We start from the raw sequence: 24,649 nt of genomic DNA on the forward strand, positions 1-24,649 counted from the left end.
TCATTTCTCTCTGACGTAGAAAGGGAACACCCAGCAGCTCCTGTTCTCCAAAGACTGTGTGGACTGTTCCCAGTGGGACAGACGGTACAAAATAAGGCTTCCCACACCGTCTGAGAAGAGCTGTTTCCCATGAAGGGATTTTGCTATAGACAGATTAAAATGGTATCACTCACCTAGTAGAAAGTCTAAGGCACCAAACCTGATGCAGTTGTGTTTACGTTGCTTACTGGAGGTGGTGCTTTGCATGACCTAACCCCTGAGCAGCAGCTGGCTTTTGTTTCAGAAAGAATGAGATGGTTTGCTCCAGAGGAGTGTAGTGTGGGCTATAAGGGTTTGTGAACCAGGAAATTTGAATTACCTCATAGTACAGATGCTGGCTACATGCACTCCAGTGTTTTGGGGGCTTTTAAAGATAAAAGGTGGGCTTAAGTGTTTGAAAACTGTTTATTACCCTTTTTTTTTCTTAAAGTGATCTCTACACGTACACAAAACTTCCCACCCTTTCTTGCTGGGTTAGTCAATGTAAAGAGGTAAGCATATAACATGGGTAGTCGTCTGTGAAGATCTCCTTTTAGATCTCCAGAGGTTCTTACCTGTCTGCAGCAGCTGTGTAGGGACTGCAGGTGTTTATTTGTGTGTGGTGGCTCAACTCCTGTCCTTTTTCCTTCTGACATTTCCTCATCGTTCTAGATTTAAGGGCCTAGTACCCATTATGTAACTTAGTCTTACTGGGGGTAAAATACGTCTATATTTTCACTTAAAAAGAGAAGATACTCAGTTTTTGAGCATAGCAGAAAGTACTACAAATGCTAAACTTCTGCTTTCTAAAAGTAATCAAGTTTTTTATTTTTTTTTTATTTGCTCCTACTGTGAAATCACACTGAGAGTCCTACTCATGATTTATTTGCTGAAACAGTGCTTCTGTGTTCCCTTTAAGATTGTTCCACTAGTAACACATTATTTTTCTACTTGAATGAGAGTTGGACTCAGCTATGCAACTGGATCTGAATCCTCTGATAAGCTTTCTGTTTGGGATCCTCCTTCAGATTTCTTTGCAGAGGCAGGTCAGACACCAGAAGTTGAGTTTTTTGTTGCTGCTGAAGTGATTCAGATGCCTGATACCACAAAGTAATTTTGAAAATAGCAACTGATGTGCAGGTTTAACACCATATTAGGTCTGTCTCTAAGTGTCAGGGGCTACAGAGCTGATGTGCAGGCCCTTGCCAGTGCAGCATAGAAAAGGGAAGGAGGAACTTCCCTGGCTCTGAAGCTTTCCAAAACATGCTGACAAAGGTGCTCATTGAGAAGGTTAACCTCAAAAGGCCGTATTTTCTTGGTAGATATGAAAGGAACTTAATTTGCTCATAAATTAAGTATCTAGGCATCAAGAAGATTTGTGAAATGCTGCTACAAGATTTAGCTTTGGGCATGGCATTGTGCAATAAGGCTTATTGCCTTTTTTTACTTTCTTCCACTTTCCACATAGTCTGAACACAACAATGAAAATAAGGAAGCATGTATTTAGGACAGTAAAGCCACGTAATGACACGTATGTATTTTCTGTTTGTTTGTTTTGGAGGCTTTTTGTTTTTGTTTTAAATGAAGTGATGATCTCCAAATACGTTTTTATTCTAATATCAAATGGCTCTGTGATGAAGATTTTGCCATGGTACCTTCCCACAAATAAAGACACAATGTCTCAGCCCTGCACAGTGAGCTCATCAGGAAGCTACTTGTGGGATAGCAGCTGCACCGAGTGTTAATCTAGAAAATTGGTAAGGAAATAGGATGGACTAACTCACTTTCCTGGAGTGGTTAGCTGTCATTTAGGCTTATGTAAAATATTTTAATAATGTGCAGACCTCGGTAGCCAGAAGCTGTCACTGGGGTATCAGAGGAATCAGGGCTTGCATAACAACAGAAGGGGGTATCCTTGCCATGTTTCCTCCTCTTCTCTTGTTCCCAGCCCTCCCTGTGCCTGGAATGTAAATTCTAAGCCACCAAAGAAGGCAGCAAGCAAACCCGTACAAGGCAGCTGAAAGGTGGGCAGCAAGTGGTCCGGACAGCAGGAGAGCACCAATACACTGTGTGCTTCAACACTCAATATCACTCCTTAGAGATTTCAGAGCATTAACAATCTGTACAGAAGACCACGGCTCAGATGTTCAGCCATGTGAAGAGCGAGCATGTCACCTCGTACCTGCACATCACTCACTGACGTTTCCTGGAGACTCTTGTCCTGGGTGCTTAAAGATATGTTCAGTCAAGAGAGACCTCAGCTTACATGATTTTTTTTTTAAATGTATAAACTAAGCATTCATTAAAAGCTCTTCTGTGATGGCATTGATGGCTGAAGTGACCTTCATCTGTACAATTCATGCATACGAATTGACCACATATCCCTGTTTGACCCTGGAGGATCCGTTTAAGGGGAAGGGGATAATGCATACCCAGTAACCATTCTGGTGCTCTGCACAATGAAATGGGTTTATAAAATTAGATAAAATGTGTTGTCTGTAATTATTATTATTTTTTTTTAAGAATTCAGAGGCAGCTAAATGGGAGGAAGCCAAAAAAAAAACATACGGAGAAAATAATATCCAAAAAGCCTGGGACATGCTAGAAAAACAGCAGTCAAACAGGAACAATAACACAAAAATCAATAGGAAAAAAGGCATATACTGAAACCAATTAAGTTTGCATCGATTATAGAGAGGAAAACAAAACCAATTTTGATTTTTGTCTCTAATATTTGATCCTAAGAACAGTGCCCTCATTTAAAACATTCTCAGAATCCTTTTCCCTGATATTCTACTTTCTCCTCTGAGAATGTGCCATACACAACATTTGTCATTTATGTCAGAATAAAATAAAAATAAGAATAAGAAGTCACTAAAACCAGTTTCAGTTTTGAGAACTAAAAGTATCAAAAGCACAATCAAAGAACCAAAATAATAACTAGTAACAATGAATGCAAAAATGATAATATCAAACCTATTTCACATTTGGCAATAGATGAGAACAAGGCTAAGGAAGCATAGAAAATGATCAGAGGGCTGGAGCACCTCTCCTATGAGTACAGGCTGAGAGAGTTGGGGCTGTTCAGCCTGGAGAAGAGGAGGCTCCGGGGAGACCTTACAGCGGTCTTCCAGTACCTCAAGGGGGCCTACAGGAAAGACAAGAAGAAACAGTTCATAGGGCCTATTGTGACAGGATTAGGGGTGATGGCTTCAAAATAGAGGGGGGTAGATTTAGATTAGATATTAGGAAAAAAATTTTTACGCTGAGGGTTGTAGAACACTGGAACACGTTGCCCAGAGAGGTGGTGGATGCCCCATCCCTGGAAATGTTCAAGGCCAGGTTGGCTGTGAGCAACCTCATCTAGTTGGAGATGTCCCTGCTCCTTGCAGGGGAGTTGGACTAGACAGCCTTTGAAGGTCCCTTCCAACCCTAACCATTCTATCATTCTATGAAAATGAGAAATATTATTCTTTTCAACAGAATGGGGGATAAATTTAGACCACACCTAAGGGCTTATCCAATATTTCAGTTAAAATTTTTAAGACTAGAAGCTAACAGCAGGTATGCAAAGGCATTTTTATTTATTCACCTGACTCCTACCTTGCTACCTAACTTTCCTGGGTGACCAAATTTTTCTGACTGCTGTAACACATTTTACATCAACAACAAGGTCCGTATGCAAAACTGGATCAGACAAGGGGGAAAGAAGTAGAGAATAAGGTAATGTTCAGATCTTTTAGGATTTGTGGCTCTAAATTTTATAAACAAGATAATTAAAAATGACTGATGAGAGAAAAACAATCCACTGGCATAATGAAAACATCTCTTCTACTTTTGACTTATTATGTTACTAGTTTTGAAGTTTCATTGCCTTTCTAGTCAAAGTGAGGATGATTTCAGTATTAGAAGTAAAAACGCAGAAGAAAATGAGTAAATTCAGAATGTGTGGTGGTACAAATCTCTGTGATTTTTGGAAGAGAGAGCTCAGAGAGTGCTGTTCTTATTTCCTAATAACTGTGAAGTATCTGTTCACAAAATATTTTTATTAGCGTGGGCTGGAGTTAATCTCTCCTCACACCTAACATCTAAAAGTTCAGTGTATGGTCTAAGCTTATTGTCCAATGTGATTCGGTTGTAAACAGAAAACACTAGACGTCTAAGGCCGGTATCTAATGAGGTGAAATGAATTGCTATTAAAATATGCTTGCCTCTCAGCCAATGTAAAAAGCTGGAAGTGCTCATCTCACTGCTAAGGAGTTAAAGTTAAGTAAGAGGAATCACAGCTCGACATCCAGATCTACAAAGGCATCTGTTGATTTCACCGGTAATATATTGAGAGATCCAGCTTTAAAATGCCACAGTTCATATACACAGTAGTTTTGGACACTGTGATGAAACATGCAAATCCAGGAGCATTTCTTACAAGATGCACTACTGAAATATCCTTTCTCTTTAGTTTATTTCTCTTTTTTTTTTTTTTTTACATCCCCTCACTCAAGTAAAATTTCAGCATGATAACATGCTATTAAAAATGCATTATAAAGGGGAAAATAAGCAACTAATCTGCATAGTTACAGAGGAAGGCAGGAGGAAAGCATCTTCATTTTCAATACAAAATAATTAGGGCACCAGGAAAATATCCTAAGTTTTTAGAAGGGTGGAGCAATGGAAAAGGAAGCTGGAGTTGTAGCAGTGTGTAACAGCAAGTCACCTCACCTGTCAGTGTTGATCTGCAGGTGCTGGCCCTGACTCAGTACGTGAAAGGATGATTTGGCTTGCTGGTCTCCAATCTCATATGTTACAACATCATGAAAAGTCTTAACCTTTGCATTTGAAATGTCTCTGAGCTCACACAGGACACATACGCCAAGGTCCAGACATGTTTTATAATTCCCGGTGCTGTAGAATAGAGACTGTCTTGTTCCCATCTGCCAAGAGCGGAGCAGGGCTGTACGTGAACTGAGGTGTTACTCAATGTATTTGGAAGAATTTAAACTGAAACATTGAAATAGAATTCAGCAAAATTTGAGCAGCTGAGCAGGATCACAGTTTTGGACTGGGGTGTCTATGTGTTCTGTGCAAGTCCCAATTTTGGTAAGTCCCTTTGGCTCTGCCGATGTTGTGGGATGTGAAAGTGCCTGCCAGCTTCTGCATCCCTGAAAATGAATCTAGCCGCAAACCATCTGCCTTTCCTCCCCAGGCTATGGTCTTCAGCCAAAGAATATTCAGGCATATAAGCAAGAAGACAGCAAGTTTGAACAAGCCCCCTAAATGAATGGAGGGGTCAGGACTGGGTGAATTAGGGTACCTTCTGGGACATACAGCATAGAATAAGTGATTCCCCATACCATATGAGTACAGACAATACATTCATGCTTCCTGCACAAGCCAGTAGTGGATGTTGAGGGAGGGGAGTTCTGCCCTTCAGTATAGACATGGTCTCTATGAATCAGCTGTCCAAAATTAAGTGTGCGAATAAGTAGAGCTTCTGAGAAGAAATGTTTTCTAATCAATTCCCATTAGATAGAAAGGTGTTATGGATAAGTAGGTGGTAAGCTTTGGTGCCAATGAATTAATACACCTACTTCAGGACCATCAATTGCTGTCAGAAATGTGTGCTGGTCTGGAAGACTTTTTTTGTAAATTGACAGTGACTGGCCAGGCTGAAAGCAGGTGTATCCATTTGAATCTTTTCTGACCTTTGCTTTGTGGCAGATGCTCATGTCATGTCACATTACCTCATCATATCACAAAAGTTAAATGTCATACACTGTCACATCTTAACATAAGACAGCTCGTTGGCCCCACTGTTTTCAGATTAGGTACCATGTAACAAAAGCTCAGTAAATACATTGTCTCATAGGTTATTTTAGCAGCACCTCTCTGAGGCTTATTTACTGAGTATTATTTCCATAAATCATTTTGCTGTTTATTAACAAATCTTTTGAACAATTCTTTCCAATACTCAGAACCACAACCCTCTCCCCCTCCCCCTGCACCGCCCCCCTCCCCACCCCGGAAATCAGCTGCTTAAGACTCCCTGAATTATTACCATGTCTGAGGTGAAAGAGCATCGCACCTGAGGGCAACTGGACAATAAATTTTTTCTTGCCTTCTGCGTGATTGTGGGATTGCCCTGCTTACTCTGCTCCTAGCTTTCTATCAGCCTGTGAGTCAAAACCTAGCAATTTAATCAAGCTTCTCTCTGTTTATAAAGCTTATGTCATCTGAGTGGGAAACTGAAGCAATCCCTCGTGACTTAGGGGACCAGTCATATGTAGCCAAAAATGACTGACCATGGAGCCTGACTGCCACAGAATGCAATTTGTTTACAGAAATGACTAACAAACAACTGTGAGTGATACACAGATTTGGATAAATTATCATCAGTCCACGGGAAGCTCACAGACTGGAAAAGAAGGCAGGCAAAGGATATATTCATCCTGCAAACTGGTTAAGTGATCTCCCTAGGCCTACTCAGCCCACACAACGCTGGTCTTTGGTAAGAATTATATGCAATCAAAAAAGTAAAGGTTTAATATTCTAAGGACAGGTAAGTTGCACACAGCTGCAAAATGACACCTGGTGGCCCTTTGGGAGAGTGGCCATCATGCTTTCTTGAGGCAAGGGTGGAGGGGTGGGCAGGTGCAGTTGCTTTGAGATCTTTGCTTCTGGGCACATAAAGGTTGTGTGGACCTGGAAGTAAGAGGTTTCGGAGCAAATGCTTCTGATTGTTCACCTAGCTACAATATTTTTTCCTTCCTTGTGAGTACAGGCAGGTGCCATTCCAGTGAGAACAGTTTTGTCAGGCCACGTGACAGAAACATCCTAATTTGCTTCCCTTCTCCTCCTCCCACTCCATGTTGAGTGTGTCGGGAATGAGGGAACAAACACGTAGAGCTGGGCCCTTCCTGGCAGGCTTCATGCTAGGATATTCCCTTTCATGTCTCTGCTATGCTCATGCCTTGCCTACCATCTCATGCATGTGATGGGATGATAGGGGCTTACGAAACAGTGGGGAGCATTAGACTTCTTGCATGCAGCTCACCTGTTTTAAAAATCTGGGTGCCATGTGGCATTTGGCAGGAAGGCACCAAAGAGAAGTAGGAAAGGAGGAGGTGGGATTTAAGAAGGGGATAAGGTTTCTGAGGTAGCAACCATAAGGACCAGCTCCACCACATGTCAGAGACTTCTGTGTGAACTGCTGAGCACCCGCAAGCTCCTCAGTAGCCCATGAAACCAAAAGGATTTGAGGGTTTCCACAGACTTCTTGCAGGTACTCAGCTTCTTTCAAGACTAAAGTCCACCCATCACTCCCTCCTTTTGCATTCCTATTCCTCCTTCAGTTGAAACGTCTAATAATTACTAACGAAATCATTAACTGAGTTAAGCATTTTAATAGGCTGAGTGATTATAGCCCATGGTTATAATAAATAATATGGAGAGGGGATTATTTGATTAAGAAATGTTTTCCCACCCCAGTATAGTATATGACCTTCAATGTATAGGCCATATTTCTCACTGATTCTGCCACCCTGAGGGCACCACTTCCCTTTATATATAAAAAAAAAAATTAATGATGCACTTGTAATCACATGGCTGCATTTGAACGAATCTCATTCCAGACTTGCCCTGGAGGGTTTAATTATACCGGTTTGTGCAGAATTACACACAGTTGTAATCCTAGGGTCTGCTAGTGAAGCTGGTGGTTCATTTGAGCATCTATGCTCCTGATCAAGTGTGCACAAAGAAATGTGATGCAACATTCAGAACAAAAGTTTAATGAACCTAACTGCAAACTGAACCTCTTTAACAACAAATATATTTACCTTTCTGCAGAATAGCAGAACGTAACTCTAGCCCTTCAATGTGGGTAGAAAATATGGTCTCAGTTCTTTTCATTATTTAATTTAATGTAAATATATATTTTTTCAGCCACAGATATTTCAAAAAATAACCAATTCAAAAGGATCTCCTTCTCTGATATCCTCCTATTAAAGGTCTGGGTCAAAGTCTCACATCTGCTACCCTGCTATATATCTAGAGACGATACCTGGATTCCAGTGGAGCAGCTCTGGATTTATACCAACTCCAATGAGAGCTAATTTGGCCTTCTAAATATGTAATTGTTCTTACTGCAAAAAAAAAAATAAAATCTATTAATCCCTCACAGCAGTCACTGATTGTGGCATTTTAACAATAACAGCCAGCATGATTGAGTGTTTTCAGTGCTTACTGACAGATGGTCATTGTGTTACAAAACAGCCTCTAGTAAATAATGACCATATCCACATGAGAGATGGAAAGAGTTCTCTATTGTACGATCCTTTTTTCCTGCACATAATGAGGCAGAAATGCGTCTTCGACTCCATTTTATACTGATACTGAAAGGCCAAAACTTCCATTTGAATGAAAAGTGTTAAGAGTATGAAAGCAGAAAGGTTCCAAGTTGCTTTTATTTGTTTGCTTGCCTATTTGTTTGCATCTCATAAACCATCAGGACTTTATGGTTAATGTTCTCCTATCCTTATTTCAAAGTATACAGTTCCCTTAGGGTGGTAATAGAGCTTGTTTTTAAAGAGCACAAGTAAACTAAAGGTGAAGATACAGTTTAATATTTACAAGATGACAGATCTAAACGTCTGTTTGCTCTTAACATGATGAGTGTGAGTGCACGGTGGTCTTCGTGGCTGGGAAAGAGATTTCATTCTAACTACAGTGCTTAGCACTGCAATGTGTCCTAACAGTCTATTACATTACCATTCACAGAGCTGTGAATTTACTATTGTTACTAGTGTTGCTGCAGAAATTATGTCTGTTACAGTGAAAGAGAGTCTGAAGCACCAAGCATGTTAAATAGATGCCTCAAAAGTATTGTTAGTAGATGCTTTATTGCACACTAGGAACAGTATAATAAAGTAGGAGTACTTCTACGTGGCCAGGAGACCACAGTCAAATGAGGGAAATGAATTGTCTTGCATCAGATTATTGATAAAGAAAATAAATGTTTTCACAAGCACAGAGACAACTAACCCTATGTTACTGAATACATGCAGATCTATGTTTTTGAAGAATAAATTGTTGATCAGGAACTGTCTTCATTCCTACTGCAAAAAAAGTCTCAATGATCCAATGGAGCTGAAGTGAAATGAAGAAGAACAACTGGAAAAATGAATACACAGATATTTGTTCGTGTGTTGACTGTTCAGGAGTACAAAAAGTAGCTAAACTGTTTTTTGTCATTAAAAAGAGCAGGTAAAGCTAAATACATGGAACAAACAGATCTATCAAATAAGAACATTCCTGTCAGCTCTTAGAATCAAACTATCCTCCAGCAGTAATTTTCAGACCTATCTTGCACCACTTACAGCAAAGACACTCATGATTTCCACTAAATCTTTATCTGTGCAGAACCTGATTGCTCACCATTTCATATTTGTTCTTCATTACATTTTAATGTTTGATATCTTAAACTGGATTATTTTACTGACTCTTACTTTGTAAGCAGGGGAAAAGGCAAAACTTCCAAAACCACAAGCATCTTGTCTACAGAAAGGCACACTTTGCATAAAATTCACTGCTGCGGAGGTCAATGATCAGATTGAAATCAGAAACTTCCATGTGTCTGAGTGGCCCCTTCCAGTTGTAAGCGCTCTTGGGTTGTACCTTGTGGGTTTTACATCTCTCTATGTGTTTAAAGTAGGAATTGTGCTGAACTAGGTTCTGCAATTAGAAGCTAGAGCTGTGCTTTTATTAGAGGCCATAATGAGTTCTCAGAGCTAGACACTTGACCCCGACAAGCTGTGGGAAAGATTTTCTATGGTGGTTCCCACTTGTTTCTGATAGTGAAGTAGCCTCTTCAAGACCAGCTAATCTCGGAAAAGGTGAGAGACATTCTCATATCTATTAAGTAACCATTTATAATTCAGAAGAATATTTACGAAAGCAGCAGCATGTCTTTTGTCTTCTATATGTGGGACAACATTCAATGCTTAAACTAAGTAAGCACTTTTCATACAACTCGTTGGCAGTTCGAAATCCTGTGGGGAAAGGAGTGCATGGCTTCATCACCTGCTAGAGAGCTATCACAGCTCACGGTTAGCTAGCAATCTCAGAGACTTTGAAAGCTGAATGATTACAGAGGTTTACCTTATCATATTTTAAAGGCGATATCTTCATGCCAGGCTGCAACAAAGTAAAACAGATTGTGTAATAGCAAAAAGATGATTCCTGGCTCTTGGCAGTTTCAAGACTTTTCCATTGTCATTTACATATGTCATTGTTATTAAAACAAAGCCTTGTGCTTCTAAGCAAAGCAACACTGAAAAGGAGAGACAAAATCACTCGTTTCCTCATTTTCAGCTGTAACGGTCTTGTGAATCTACTTCCTTGTCCAGTGGTACCTTTGATATATTGTCTGTACCCAAACAGAACTAAATACTGCTTTATCTCCTCACAGAACTCCCAGCCACTATTCATTTCCTTATATGAAAACCAGAGCGGGACATGAGAAGTACTATTTCTCCAATAACAAGTTGCAGAGCTATTATGCATTGGTTGTACAGGGAAAGGAGGACATTTCTAGCACCATGAAGACTTATAATGAAATAGCATCACTGACTCTTTGTCAAGGTTGAACTGAGAATCCCAAAGTTCCTTTGAGGGATTTATTTGTAGTCATACCTCCTAAGGAGCACATGTTAAATTTACAAAAACAGACAGCAAGAGACACACTGACACACATATTCACAACTCTTAAACACACAGTCCCAGTGCTTTAGCGGGTAAGGATCATGGAGGTTTGGGAACTTTGAGAAAATTTACTGTGCTAGCTCAGAAATTCCTGGGAAGACAGAGTCTCTGATCCCTCCACCTCTTCATGTGTGCAGAGATATGCCTATTATAATGCACAGGGATTCCGGGCTGCTGAGGTCCCCTCCTTTCCTCCCTGAACTGCAATGCTTCTTCCACCGTGAGAAGTCAGTCAGACGAAGGCAGAAATGGAAGCCCAGAACAGGCACTATGGAAATCCAGCTCAGTCCTATATGCCTTTCCAGGGACATAAAAGGCAGGTCTTGTGTCACCTTCCTTACGAGGTCCAAATCCTCACCAAGATCTGGCCTTTTATTCCTATACAGGGAATAAATAAAAGAGTAGGTCTATAGATTTGCTATGATCCATTGCCTTTTTGTTTTGTTTTGTTTTGTTTTGTTTTGTTTTGTTTTGTTTTGTTTTGTTTTGTTTTGTTTTGTTTTGTCTTGACAGAGCTTATTTGGCTGTTCAGGCAGGCTTTGGTACATTTACAGAAATAAGTAAATAATCTGTGGGCCTTAAAAAATCAACTGGGGTCAAATCCTGAATTTAACTGAAGATCTTTGTAAAATCATGGACTTTAATGAGACCCACATTCCCTTGCTACAAATCAATGTCTCTGTTGAACAAATAAGCCTGCTGCAGAATGTTTAAGGGAATTATAACTGGTATAGAAAACTAAGCATATCTACATGAGATATCTGATATAAGGCATCCATCATTGTGCCTTTGATCAACTAAACAATGTTTTTCTCACCTCAGAAAAGCTGAGGTCTAGATGTTGTTGTTTGTCTCCCCCATGAGACAAAAGATGCGTGTTTTTCAAGCTGCGTGATGGCTGACCTTGGTAACTGCTCATGCCTGCTGAGGACTTGGGGGTTATAAAGGACAGAGACTCAAGGCAGAAGAAAGTCTTTGAACTTTGAGAGCTACTTTTGGCTTGCTGTCTTGATCTTTGATGATATGGCATCTAGCATGTCACTTATGGTAGGTAACTCTTAAGGCTTAGGGAGTGCAGAGCTCAGCATGGACCCAGAAGATATGTTTCAAATGCACTTATTTTCATATTATCCATTTTAAAGTTATTTTTGTTTGTTTGTTTTTTAAATAGTAAGTTCATATTACAGACAGGGGAACTGTATCAGTAAATGCTACGTTACTAAAATACAAAAAAAAAAAAAGAAGATTATTAGAGGAGTAATTTCTATTCAAGATATTCTTAACTGCACAAACTGACTGGAAACAGATTCATAAAACCGGGATTTAGACAAAATCTAGCTTCAGGCTACTGTTCAGAATGAGGAAAGTCATAGTGTTTGGAGATTTCCAAAGCACTTGCCCAAACTTACCCATCCACAGATGACTGTTCTCCTATCCTAGTCCTGTCACACTTAAACACTAGGCATCCCATTCCCTGTCTGATCTGTGAGGCTCAGACCTCTCTGTTAGGGAGGGTCTGCATTAAAAACAGCTAGAGATGGTTTTAATTCAAATGACCCACATGAAGTTGACCTTCTGAAAGCAAGTAAAATCAGTTCTCCCAGTTTTTGGAATATTTTCCCGATGACCAAGTTACACTATGTTGTGAGACTGTTCATTTAATAGCCTAGTGGTTTGTTCACATCTGGAGAGTAAGAAAGCTGCATTCTAATTCCCACTTTCAGAAATATTTAAGTAATTTATATTAAGCAGTAATTAGAAAGAGCCTGGAACACATTTCTCCCCTTTCTTTGGGCGTGTATAACAGATCCAGCACTTTTCTTTCTGTAGTCTAATGAATATCAGGAGGCAGGAGACTACATATCCATGTAGACTGAGAAGGGGCTAAACCCCAAATAAAAACAGTGAGGGCACAAGCATTAGCTAATAGCTGCCACATGACCATTGCTATGATGGCAATATACCTGTGCTTGTCAAATTTTCCCTGTTGATGGACCTTCTAAGGACCTCAGTAGTTCTCCCCATCTCAAAACAAATATTTGTTAGTGTGGTCTTTTCAGATAAGAGTGGATTTATGAAAAAGTATGTCTGTGAGGAGTTGAATTTATGTGAAAATTCAGACTGCATCCAACAAAAAATTTCAGCTGGAAAAGAAAAGGTGGAAAACATTATGAAATATTGAAATATTCTATTTCAGATTTTTAAAGGAAAATGTTTCATTTCAAAAATTAAACCTAACTGTCATGCTGTAATTTCATTTAACCACTGTTTTTCATCATAAATCTGTTTGAAAATTAACCTAGGTTGACAGGAAAGGAAATAAGAAAGGGCTAAGAAGGGGTTTTATTCACATAGGTAAGAACCAAAACAAGCTACTTAAGGTTGAAGTAAATACTGCAAGCTAATTCGAGATGGATTTTTTGTTTACTGTAATAAATCAAAAATCCTCAAAAAGCCAAACCATGACTTGATAAAATTTTTGCCTAAGATACTTCACAGCAACATCTGTGATTCAGCCAGATCCAGCATACGTACGTGTGGTTGTGGAAAGGGCCAAAGCACAGGTGGGAGGACAGACAGTCTTTGCTAATGATCTAATTCTCACAGTCACAGTATACGCCAGCACTGGGATTTATTTATTTCTTCTCAAAATGAAAATCCTGAGTATACACAGAACAGCAAAATTGGAAGAAAAGCATTTCCTTATACCTCCTTTTTTTTTTTTTGTTTTTTTTTTTGTTCTGATACTATCAAATACTTATGCTCAGGTGGTGTTTTCTTTTTAAAAACTATATATTTAGAACACAAAGCCATTAAATGTTTAATACCATTCTGAAAAACTGATTTGTACAGAGTTTAATTACATTTATTATGTAACAAGTGAATGGCAAAACTTATTTTAGGTTCCTCAGAGCATTTCAGATATTAGCAGACTTTATAGAGATAAGAATAACAGGATTACTAGGGATGTCAATACTATAAAGCAGAATTAAGAACTACATTGAGTATGGCTATTACTATCACTTTAGAACTATGCTACAACCTATTATGCTTTCTTAGCGAGTTAATGAAGTTCTTTGTCCCACACACAAAGGATCTGCAATATAATAAAGTTATTAATGAAAATAAGTCAAACTTTTAGAAGGAATAAAAAAGGATCACTGGCAAAAAGGAAAGTGTAATTCACTTATTCAACAATCATACTATTGTTTTGTAAACAATACAAATTTTAAAAAGGCTTATCACTTCATGCTGTACACAGATCTTTTGTAAAATATTGGTGCATGTATTTCTCTGAACGTCTTTTAAAAGCAAAGCTTTCCTTATAATCTGCAATAGGAATGTAACTACAGCAACTAAAAAACACCAAGTGGTATTTCAGGAGTAACAAGTAAGGTTTACAAGCTTCAAAAATTTCTCATGCCAATAGCTGTTGTTTTTATTTTGTTGTGGTTTAATATGGTTTCAGAATTCCCTTGGCTTTAAGACCAATGACTTTTTAAAGTGTAAAACATATCTGTTTCTTCTTACCTTATACTGAAGAACAGGCTGATTTGTTAGAAGTTTTGTTTGTTTCATATATTAAAAATTAGGCAATAAGGCACAATGTGGAGGAGTGATTATCTGATGATAACCCCAGCTTCCTGAAATTGCGTTATTGCAGATATAAATATATTTTAGATTGTTCATTGGATACTAAGGGCATTAGCATGCTCATAGAGTTTAATCTTTCCCTTTAGAATATTAAATTCATAAGGCTTTTTTTTTTTTTGCCTAAGCTATTTTTTAATGTGCAAGAGAGGACTTCATATACTCAAGAAATACTGTAATTGGCTGGTGCATACTCCACTGGGGAGATTAATTTACAAGCACTGTACAGTTCTGCTAAAACTACTTCTCAACATCTCAAAATGTCAATAGTATATTTTCCCGGGCCTGTAAACACATTTTGATACACAATATAAACTTTAATGGTAGTTTTAAGACACCTCTGGGGGTATGGTTATTTAAGCAATAAGACACAGTAGGGTATGAATTATGGTATAATAATTTCCTACCAACTGCATTGTTAGGCACGAGACCAAAGGCCAAGGGACCAATGAACACACTAGGTGTGAATTATGACATCATAAGTCACACTCTGGAGTTCTTATTGCCATTAGAGAAATATTTAAAACATGTTTTAACACAAATACTTTATTCCTATAGTAGTATATTTTAATGGAATATCCTGAAAAATCTTCCAAAGTAAAAAGTTAGCCATTACATAACCTGGAATTAATAACAAAATCGGAAAAAAAAAAGGTCTTATTTCTTCTGCTATTTAATTTGTCTTATTGCACTGTGGTAACATGCTTTAAGGAAGAACCTCAGAAAATATATGTCTTACCCAAGTTTGCAAAAAATAGAACAAAGGCCTTCTGCACAGGGGGGTATAATCTGCTTTCCTCATTGTCTGGAGAATCAGATTGCCTGAATCAGGTTTGTCCTGTGTAACTGTATTGATGAAACTCCTAGAAAATCTACCTACCTTTCTTCCATACTTGGTTCATACTGTCATAATAGGGCACAATACAGATTTTGAAAGAGCAGCAAAAATGTTCCTTAGGCCCCATTTGAGCTCCTGCAGCTGAGACTGATCACAGCTCTAACGCAACTTTTAGTAAGGATCACAAATAGAATAATGTGCATTTATACCATTTCCCGTTCTAAACTCCATTTTAAACTCCAGTTGACAAATGCATTCTCTCCCCTCTGGGTCCTCCCGTGTTACAAGCACAGCAGTGACAACAGAGCTGTCTGGAGATACCCAAGCTCACCACACAAACAGGGAAGCTCAGTGACCGGTAGCAAGCTCACTGCCGCAGCAAAGATGGCATGATCTAAACTGGTTTCTCAGTCAGTTTTTACAGCTTGCCCTAAACCTCCAGGCTGCTGTGGATGGATTGCTACCAGTCACCAAGCCAGGTAGCGGACATTAGAGTTAGCAATATGATAGAGCTTATGAGAGGGCTATTTGCCAGGCCAGTTTGAAGAGCGATAAGCCTGAGGGCACATCTGCATGCCTCAGTGCAGTAAGGTGTTCAGAAAGGCTAAGCCAGCCGGGTAGATGTTGTTATGGCTACGTATAGCGATGCTGGGCCATGCAGGGATAAGAACCTGCATCCTGGAAGCAAGGTACTTGCAAGGTCAGGCTAATTAGCTCTCTTGCATCCAGTTCTGGAGCCATTTCATTTGCTCTCACACAGGGATCTCTCTGTGTCCTTGGTTATCTGAGCAAAAAGGCGGAAACCTCAATTCTTCCAGGCAAAGCCTTGTTCTGACATAATTGTTTAGGGGGTAAGAGTTATTTTCTGCATAACCTCATAGGGGTTAGCCGTTCCTCCTAGATAAAGTCATGATCTGTGGCCATTTACATTATCTGAAGGTAAGATTCGGAGTCTAGAGTCCCTCCTCCTCCACGAAATAGTAATGGGTAATCTTACAGAGACAACTTCTGTGAAGCTAACTGTGGTAACGAGGGAAAATTCTGAGCTAACCTAGTGTCTCTCCTTCCTTGTCCACTCAAAAACATCTATTTTAATCTCCAGCAAAGAAGGTGCTTAATCCTGCCTACAGCTTGATGATACTCAAGGGAACAATTTGAGTTTTGCTGCTTCCCTGTAAAAACAAACAAACAAGCATGCGATTGTTTTTTTTTGCCATTCAGCTTGCTTGAAACCTTTGTCAAACATAATGGAAAAACCAACATCTCCAAGCAGTTTGTTTTCCTTTCCTAACAACTTCCAAGCAAGGGTGAGCTCACTTTTAAAAACCTAACTTACATTTGAAAATATTAGTTTTACGTCCACTTGTAAAATTACAAGCACTTTTTCCTGGATCCCAATAGGAATGGAGCAAACAGCCAAGAAGAATGTTTCACACTGGCTCCACATACTCCAAGAACTTAAAACAAGCAGCCTCTGACAAAATACCTGTGTATATATATAAATTACACCTTTTAGTGGCAAAGCAGTATTTCAAAGACTGCTGAGCAGTAGCTAACAAGTTTCCAGCAGCATGTTTTTCATAAATTAACATTACTGCTCAGAACTCATGTTCGCCAACTAGAATGCTCCAATTTCTGAAACCATTTCATTACATGAAATTTGAGGTATAAATGCACCACTGTACCACCATAAGGACATAATCCTTTGATATACTCATCTCCATAAAGCCTTCTGGCTTGTAACAGTAAATCACAGCCCTCTTTTCATACCTCATTACCATTATGTATCTTTCCACTGACACCTGACCTTACGCATAATCAGGCATGAATTCCAAACCATACTTATAATCCAAATGAGTGCCTCATTATTTCACATAACCGAGGATGGAATAAGATTTGAGATGTAACTACAGAATTCACAGTTCACACATTAAGAAACACAGGCCCACCGAAAAGAAGTCATGCTCTCTAATTCATGACTATGAACAGCATCAAATCACACCTGCCTATAGGAGCTTTGCAAGAATTTTAGCATTGGATTTTATAAAGGATATTGCCAGTTCTGCAAAAACAACACAGTGTTGAAACTGTTTGATATGTTGTTAAAGATAAACTATGAAAGAAAAATGCAAGGACTGAATTTATTACCTGTATTTTGAAGAAAGAACGACAGCACCAATTGTGTAAAGTTATAAAACACCAGTAATAAACATGTAAATAATCTTCAGGTTTGCAACGTCAATAGAACACAGACATCTACAAAGAAATATATATATGTATACATGTAATATAATAAAACCATTCATTAGGGAACAAGAAACATCATATTTTTTACTATATAAAACAGCTGTACAGTGTGCACACAGACTTTCCTGATCTCTCTAAAATGCCTGTCAGTCACTTCTCCCCATCGTCATTTGCTTAACATAGTTTCTTCATTGTCCATGGGAGAACTCTGTGATGATCTTGTACTTTTAAACTAAGTACTTACAGTGCAGTTTGTCTCCATATATATACACACATGCACACGTATATATAATCACAGATGCACACATATGTGTGTATGTGTATATATATGAAAAGAACAAACACACACGTGTACACACACACACACATGACACATCTAAACAGCTCCTCCATCCTGTGCTCTTGAATGAGTGCTTATAAAAAATCCCTGCACGCTTTGTGAAGGGAAGAAAACTTGCTGATTGAGCAGATTGAAGTCATTAGATGATTTCACTCGTAACAGTCTGCAAACACACATACATCTGAATCACATGGTGGTATCCCATATGCCTGAAGAGAGTCTGTTGCAGGATGTATCTTCTACCTTCTTCAGTAGCGTTGGCTTTTTACAAGGGGGTGGAGGTGGGGCTGTGATTCTTTGCTCAGTGTTGTGCAAGATTTGCTGCCAGTCTTCTCTCTCTTCGCACAGCTTTCTCCTCCAGTCTAGAAGCTCTTGCAGAGCCACACTCTCATTCTCTGAAAGTCTAAGCTGATGAATAACCTGTTAGTGAGAAGGAAATAATAACAAAAAAAGGTGAACAAAGTTAATTCTCTTGGTAGTGTAAAACTGCAGCATCCATATTGAATGATACTTCACACCACAGCCTCTGCCTGTTCTATAATGGACATAAACTTGTGGGCAAGGCAGATTCAGGTCCTGTCTTCTTATCTCCTCTGTAAAGAGCTCAGTGACATATATAATGACATACAAACAACAAACACTTTCGGCAAAATAACCTTCCCTTGAACTCATGAAAGGTGTTTTATATCGCCAAACCCTGTGCTAGGAGAGAACCACCTTCTGTTCTACAGACCCCATCCGTTATTTGCAAATGGCACCGTGGAGCATTATAAGCTTATCCACACATTCTAGTAGGATGATGAACAGAAATCCTGAAATTTGTTGTATGAAGCAGGTGTCAAAACTGAAACAAATGGAAAAAAATCCCATATATCAGCAAAGTGTACATGAACACAACCCTCTGTAACACACAAAACAGGTTGCCTACAATGATGAGTAGTCCATATTTCTAACAACTTAGTCTTAAAACTGTTGTCATACAATGCTGTTATACTCACAAAATACTCTTTTACACAGAACAAATAGCAGCTGCAGGGGTAGGAAGGTTTTGTCTCTAAACGTAAATACCCCCAAAACCATAACTGAGAAACTATAACTTGTTTCACTGCTTAGAATTAGTAATTCTACTTATCACACATAGGTGTTATCCTTCGAACCAGGGGCTGGTCCTTGTCTTCCTCCAGAGAACAATTAAAACCTTAAAATGTAGTTTCAGGTGGCCTGAAACTATTTATAAATTAATCTTGAAGTAGCAAACAGTTCTGAACTAGATTCATAATCCATCTAGAATAAAGTGTTCCCTTACATTTAACTTTTCTGTTCCAACGATTATTTATTTTGTTCAAGCCAGTTTGAAGACCTCATGACAGCACAAGTCCACAAGGCTATGAAGTCCATCTTGCCAGCCCTTAAGGCCTACTCAGCACCTATGCAGTACAGCAGCACCTAGAACAGGTACTGAGCTATTCGCCTGAGGATCTTCTGCAGCAGAAGGGGCCGGTATGGGGAACATGAACCAAACTCATCATAACAGCTAATGGTCCATGGCCCTTACCCTCCTACCTTCCTTCTTAAGGACCCCACAGGGGCACCTATAATGGACATCTATGACTAAAATGCATATACCTCACACAACAGGCTCATGTGCACAAGAGAGAGCTGCAGGTTAGCCACCATGATAAAGGAATTGGTGTGCAGTGCCCTTAAATGCTCATGAGAGACTATGCGTGTGGTCGGTTCCTGTTGCAAGGAGGGCTGAGTGACATGAATGGCATTTTTGTCACTGATGGGCAATGCCGTTCCTGGGATAGAAGACTCTACTATTGCCTGTGGCTCACAGAATAGAGCGTGCCAGTGTACAGAGGCTTACACAGGTTTTACACTGCTACTTCATATGTACCTTGTGTAAGCCAGACCTTAAACATGTGCTGGCAGAGAAGGAAGGTGCCCTTACATGGAGATGCCTGAAGATCTATGGGGATTCTGCCTCATTTCTGGTTGGTTGATACTTCAGAAAAATGCATTAACCTATATAATGTCTTAATGAAAGGCATTATAATTTCATACAGTTGTAAATTCCACATTTTTAATAAAAAAATGTTTGAAAGACTTCATTAAAGTATATTTTGGTGTCATCCCAATTGAATACCACTATAAAATCAAAACCCTCTTTGCTTTTACGTTACACATAATGTACCAAGGCATTCCAGAGACTCAAAGGCAAATGAAATCTTCCACAGATATTGTTAGAAGGATATCAAGAGACTTCTTGTGTACCACAACACATTATCTTTTTTTTTTTTTTTTTTTTCCAGTGTGGGTAGGAAAGATTAGAAGACAAATGAAACATTTGCAATTAGAAACGGTTTATCAAGAAAGACAGATTAGGTAGCTTTATCCTATATAGAACAGGTACATAGTTTGGGAGGCACTGTGGCTTACTGTAGCCAATTTCTATGGATTTTTGTGCAAGAGTTTAATATGCAAGAGACAAATAATCAAAGACGTGCCTGAACAATGGTAGATAAGTATAAGAAAACAGATATTTTGAAACTTATTGAAATATTGAAAGTTATTGGATGTGGTCAGGTGACAAAAAAAATTGATAGCATGACTCTAATGAAGCACAGAGGAATTTTCAGTTTTGAAAGATGGACAAAGTATTTCAATAGAGACAGCGCTACTGCTATTTTAAGAAACATAAAGGCACACAGGTGCAGGGTGAAAAGCGCTTACAATTTGCCTGGGCAAGGCATCCCATTTATAACTTGAAGAGGCTTTATTATCCTGACCCTTCTTATCCAAGCTGCAAATGAATGTGGAGTCAGAAGTTTCATACAGAGCTTATTTTCCAGTACATAGTGGACAATTGTTGGTCCAGTCTACAAATAAGTATACATATTTTATTGCTTTTTTGTTTTTTTTTTTTTTTTTTTTCAAACAAGGATGGAAAAATATCTCAAATCTCTATTCACTATGAGACTGATCTGGTAAGTAAGCTGGATGAAGTTTATATTTCAAGCTGGATGAAGGACATGCAATGGAAATCCCATGGAAATGGAATGAGGGAAAATGCAAAAGAAATGGCAGAGCTTTAAACGAATCAATTAATTTAATTAGATCTATTTGAACAAGATTACCTCTTTTCTCTTTTCCATTCATGATTAGATCTGTGACAAGCTAAAGATTTATTATACATATTCATTATCAAAATGATTTGCTGAATAATTTTACATGAAGCACAATGTAAAACAGCAAACTGTGTTTCTTCATTAATATTCTATACTCTGAACAAGTATTTTGTGAAGGGTGAATGAGGTGTGTAGGAAGTAATTACTTTAAGAGTATGGACCTTTTCAACGAACACTGAACAAATAACTTCAGTCATGAAGTGATAAAGATGGTCCCAACTGCAGAACAGGATTTTCCTACTCAAAAGTCAATGGTCAATCAGATATGGGCAACATAGCATTTGGACTAGACCCACAAAAACATACAGCATTTGGCTGCTTAGCATTTAACAGCCCTGCCATCTGGAAACACCACCCCTATGTTTGGTATCCAGAATCCTTACTGAGCAAACAAGAAAAGCTGAAGTGTCAAAGGCACATAAAAGAAGAGTATGTGGAGTTACCAAAGTTACCAATGGAAACTTCAGTGGATGGAAGCAGTTAAACAAGGTCCATACTTTCCACTGCAAAACGTGGCAAGATGAACAAAATAAATTTGTAATGAGCAGCCCAGGGAAGAGACCCCAGGAATCGTTCCTCCTGCCTCACAGCCCAAACTATCAGACTGCAGAAGCACGTGCTCTCCTCCTGGTGCTAGGGATTTTGGTTGGTGACAGAACACTGATGGCTTAGTTCCCACAGGCCATGGGTGGAGGGACCTTTACCATTATCTAGTGGTTAGAGTACATCAGGAAACCAGAAGATGAAGACTTGACTTCTCTCAGATTAAAGAAGAAATGGAGTTCCCACATGCTGAGGGTGCACTAAGAAAACTGTGACTACAGAAGGTGGACTCTGATTGCAAGGAAGAAGAACTTTTGTGCCTGTGCTTTGTGGTAAGGTGTGCTATCTATGTGTGATAAATATGCTAAAGCAAACACTTCAGACTCAGTCCCTTGTGGTTTTAGCACACAAGACACAGGACTTCATCTTGGAATCAAGATGAGTCGCTAAAAGATAAGTCAATAAAATATTTTAATTAAAGCCTTATTTCTTAGGCTAGTTAAAAAATTCAGTGAGTTTTTTAATTATGGAAAGTTGAAGGTTTCACATTTTTAAACCATTTGTGACAAAAGGTATGCCAGATAAAAAGATTAACAGGATAATTTAAAATTAACTGTAATTTGAGTTATTTACAGATTTGGCTGTAGAATCTCAGGAAATTAATTCTGCATTAAAGGGTCAAATACTACAACTTTACAGAAGGTATTTTGTAACAGACAGAACTAACAAAGAGCTCATACTCTCTATTTGTGTGTTAACTGCAATCCAGTCTTAATCATGAAGCTATGGCTAATGGACTCATTAAATCGTATCTGTCAAGCAGAGACGTATTAATTTGCATTAGTATGTTCTTTTGAGTATTTCATCTCATTTTGCTTTCTTCTTGACCAAATGTAGGGTTTACTTTTTCAAAAATATGTATGTTGTACTCTAGTCAGCTTTTTGGTGATTTCTGATTGCATTGATTTTCCTACTACTATTCAACAGAGAATGAAAAGAAGTAGGTAATTACATTCTTGAATGTTAAAATATACAAACTATTTACTTTGCAGAAAATGTGGCTCTTAATGTTCTATTACAGTTCTAGTTTTAGTTGCTTCTGTAGGTTTTAGCAAAATTCCTAAATATAGACATACAAGCACAACAGAGAACAGATTTTTAAATCACAACACAGTGTAAGGACATGTATAGCATATAAATCTGTATGCCTGAGACATTTGCATGAGGTAGCTAGTCCATAATTTCGCTTCAGAGAAAATTGCCATTATATTCTTTAATAGATTTGTCAATGTTAGTGCTTTGAAGTAACTGTCAGTAGATACAATTAATTTTTACAGCATTATTATGTTTCTGTTCTATTAGTGTTTTAAATTGTTAGTAAAGTTGAGATCCCATCATGGAATCCATGGGGAGATTGAGTCTAGACCAGCAATGATTTTATCTTTCTAAAATTTGATCAGGATCTAAAGTGAATTATGCAATAAATGTAAAATGTTGATGATAAATTATCATAATTATCTTAGGAATGGAGCTGCCTTGACAAAACCCATGTTTTTAATCTCTTCTAGTTTGCAAGCTGCCTAAAAACGTAAGTAGAACAAATGTTTATTAGAGCCATCAGAAGCAATTCACGAACCCCAGTGGGTCTCCTGAGGATCATCAGTTTTAAAGATAGAAGTGATCAGGATATTCTCACTTCTTATTTCACAATTAAAGACACAATTTCATTCAGTAATTCTGGAAATAATTCTTACTGTATGTGATTATTAGCAAGAACAACACATTTTGACTCAGCCTGTAACAGGCATGCATCTCTGTCACAAAAATATTTCTAACTCATTTTGATGACTTCAGCTTTCTGTTTTCCTTTTGCATCTGATAAACCCCTACACTAAATGCTTCCAAACATGTAAGTCATATACTTCTTCCTAACTACAGGACAGGCACACTGCAACTTTTCAGAAAATCCGGACACTTCAGGTTCAAACAGATATGTTTGGATTTTTTTCTATGTTACAGAAAAGCATAAATCAGGAAAAGGATGCTTTTCCATCAGTTCTTGAATAAAGGAAAAAAAATCTGTCAGCCTACATGTTATTTACCAATACAATACTAATTTAACAATACAAGGGGAAAGCACAGAGTAAACCAACGGTGTGTTAAGAAGCCTAGGCAAGCATTCAACATAAATCAAATCAATATGTAAATCTGTGTTTGGTTGGGAAACCTGCATTGGCCACATAAGGCCTCAGCAGGGAGTAGAGAGCAGCTATGATAAATGAGTTTACATGCTTCTAAATTCCAATTAAAAATCTTCAAATACAAATGTGCCACTGGGATCCAAGCTGATTCCAGTGATTGTCTTGTGAATGCTGGGACATGCATTTTTTTTGCAAATGCAGACCCACTGGATGTAATAACTCAATACGTGATATGCCACAATAAAGTGGTTTTAGTTAATCATTCTCTTAAACTGCTGACAATTTTACTTTGTGTTGGAGCAACCTTACTGTCTCCAAAAATAAAACTCTGGCAAATGGGTTTATTGGAAAGGAGAAAATGGCAAAGATGACAGGTGCTCTGTCTCGTGCAGAACTGGAATTGCTCTAGAGGAGGTATGCCAGCTTAAATGGAGTTAAACATCAGATCTATAACTGATAGATATAGTGTCTTTGTTTTGAAAAAGAAAATATGTTTTATCTTTCAGTTTAAATTTCTTATCACACCAAAAGAATAAACTAGCTTTAGAACAGATGTTTTATAGATGACACACCAAAGGAAGTTACAACTTTGCTGATATTTAAAAATTGGGGGTAATCTTAAAAGTAACAAACTTTGTATTAACATAAAACTAAAAAGGGACTAAATTTCTGAACAAAAGCAGATCACCACAGGACTCAGGAAGAAATGCTTTCCCCTCTGACAAGCATTTTTCGGCTATCTGAATTTTTTGAGGTAAAGATTTCATTTTCTTCCAAACATCAGTCATGGGGTTATGCTGGAAGCAAGACATTCAGAGACCATGCAGACACCAGCATCTTTGATTGCCCAGCCCTCTGCTATCAC

General features: G+C 38.4%; 1 protein-coding gene across 1 annotated transcript in view; it reads right to left on the bottom strand.

Annotated features, from left to right (window-relative positions):
* Nucleotides 1-17,384: 17,384 nt before the first annotated feature.
* The window catches only part of MYO16 (myosin XVI), a 385,808-nt gene continuing 378,543 nt past the window's right edge, over nucleotides 17,385-24,649 (bottom strand). Inside the window, exon 35 of the mRNA XM_086741186.1 lies at nucleotides 17,385-18,269. Within this exon, the coding sequence (XP_086597312.1) occupies nucleotides 18,036-18,269 (234 nt within the window). The 3' untranslated portion in view covers nucleotides 17,385-18,035. The remainder of the gene's footprint in view (nucleotides 18,270-24,649) is intronic.

Source organism: Chlamydotis macqueenii, chromosome 1 (genome assembly GCF_036417535.1).
Source record: "Chlamydotis macqueenii isolate bChlMac1 chromosome 1, bChlMac1.mat, whole genome shotgun sequence".
NCBI lineage: Eukaryota > Metazoa > Chordata > Aves > Otidiformes > Otididae > Chlamydotis > Chlamydotis macqueenii.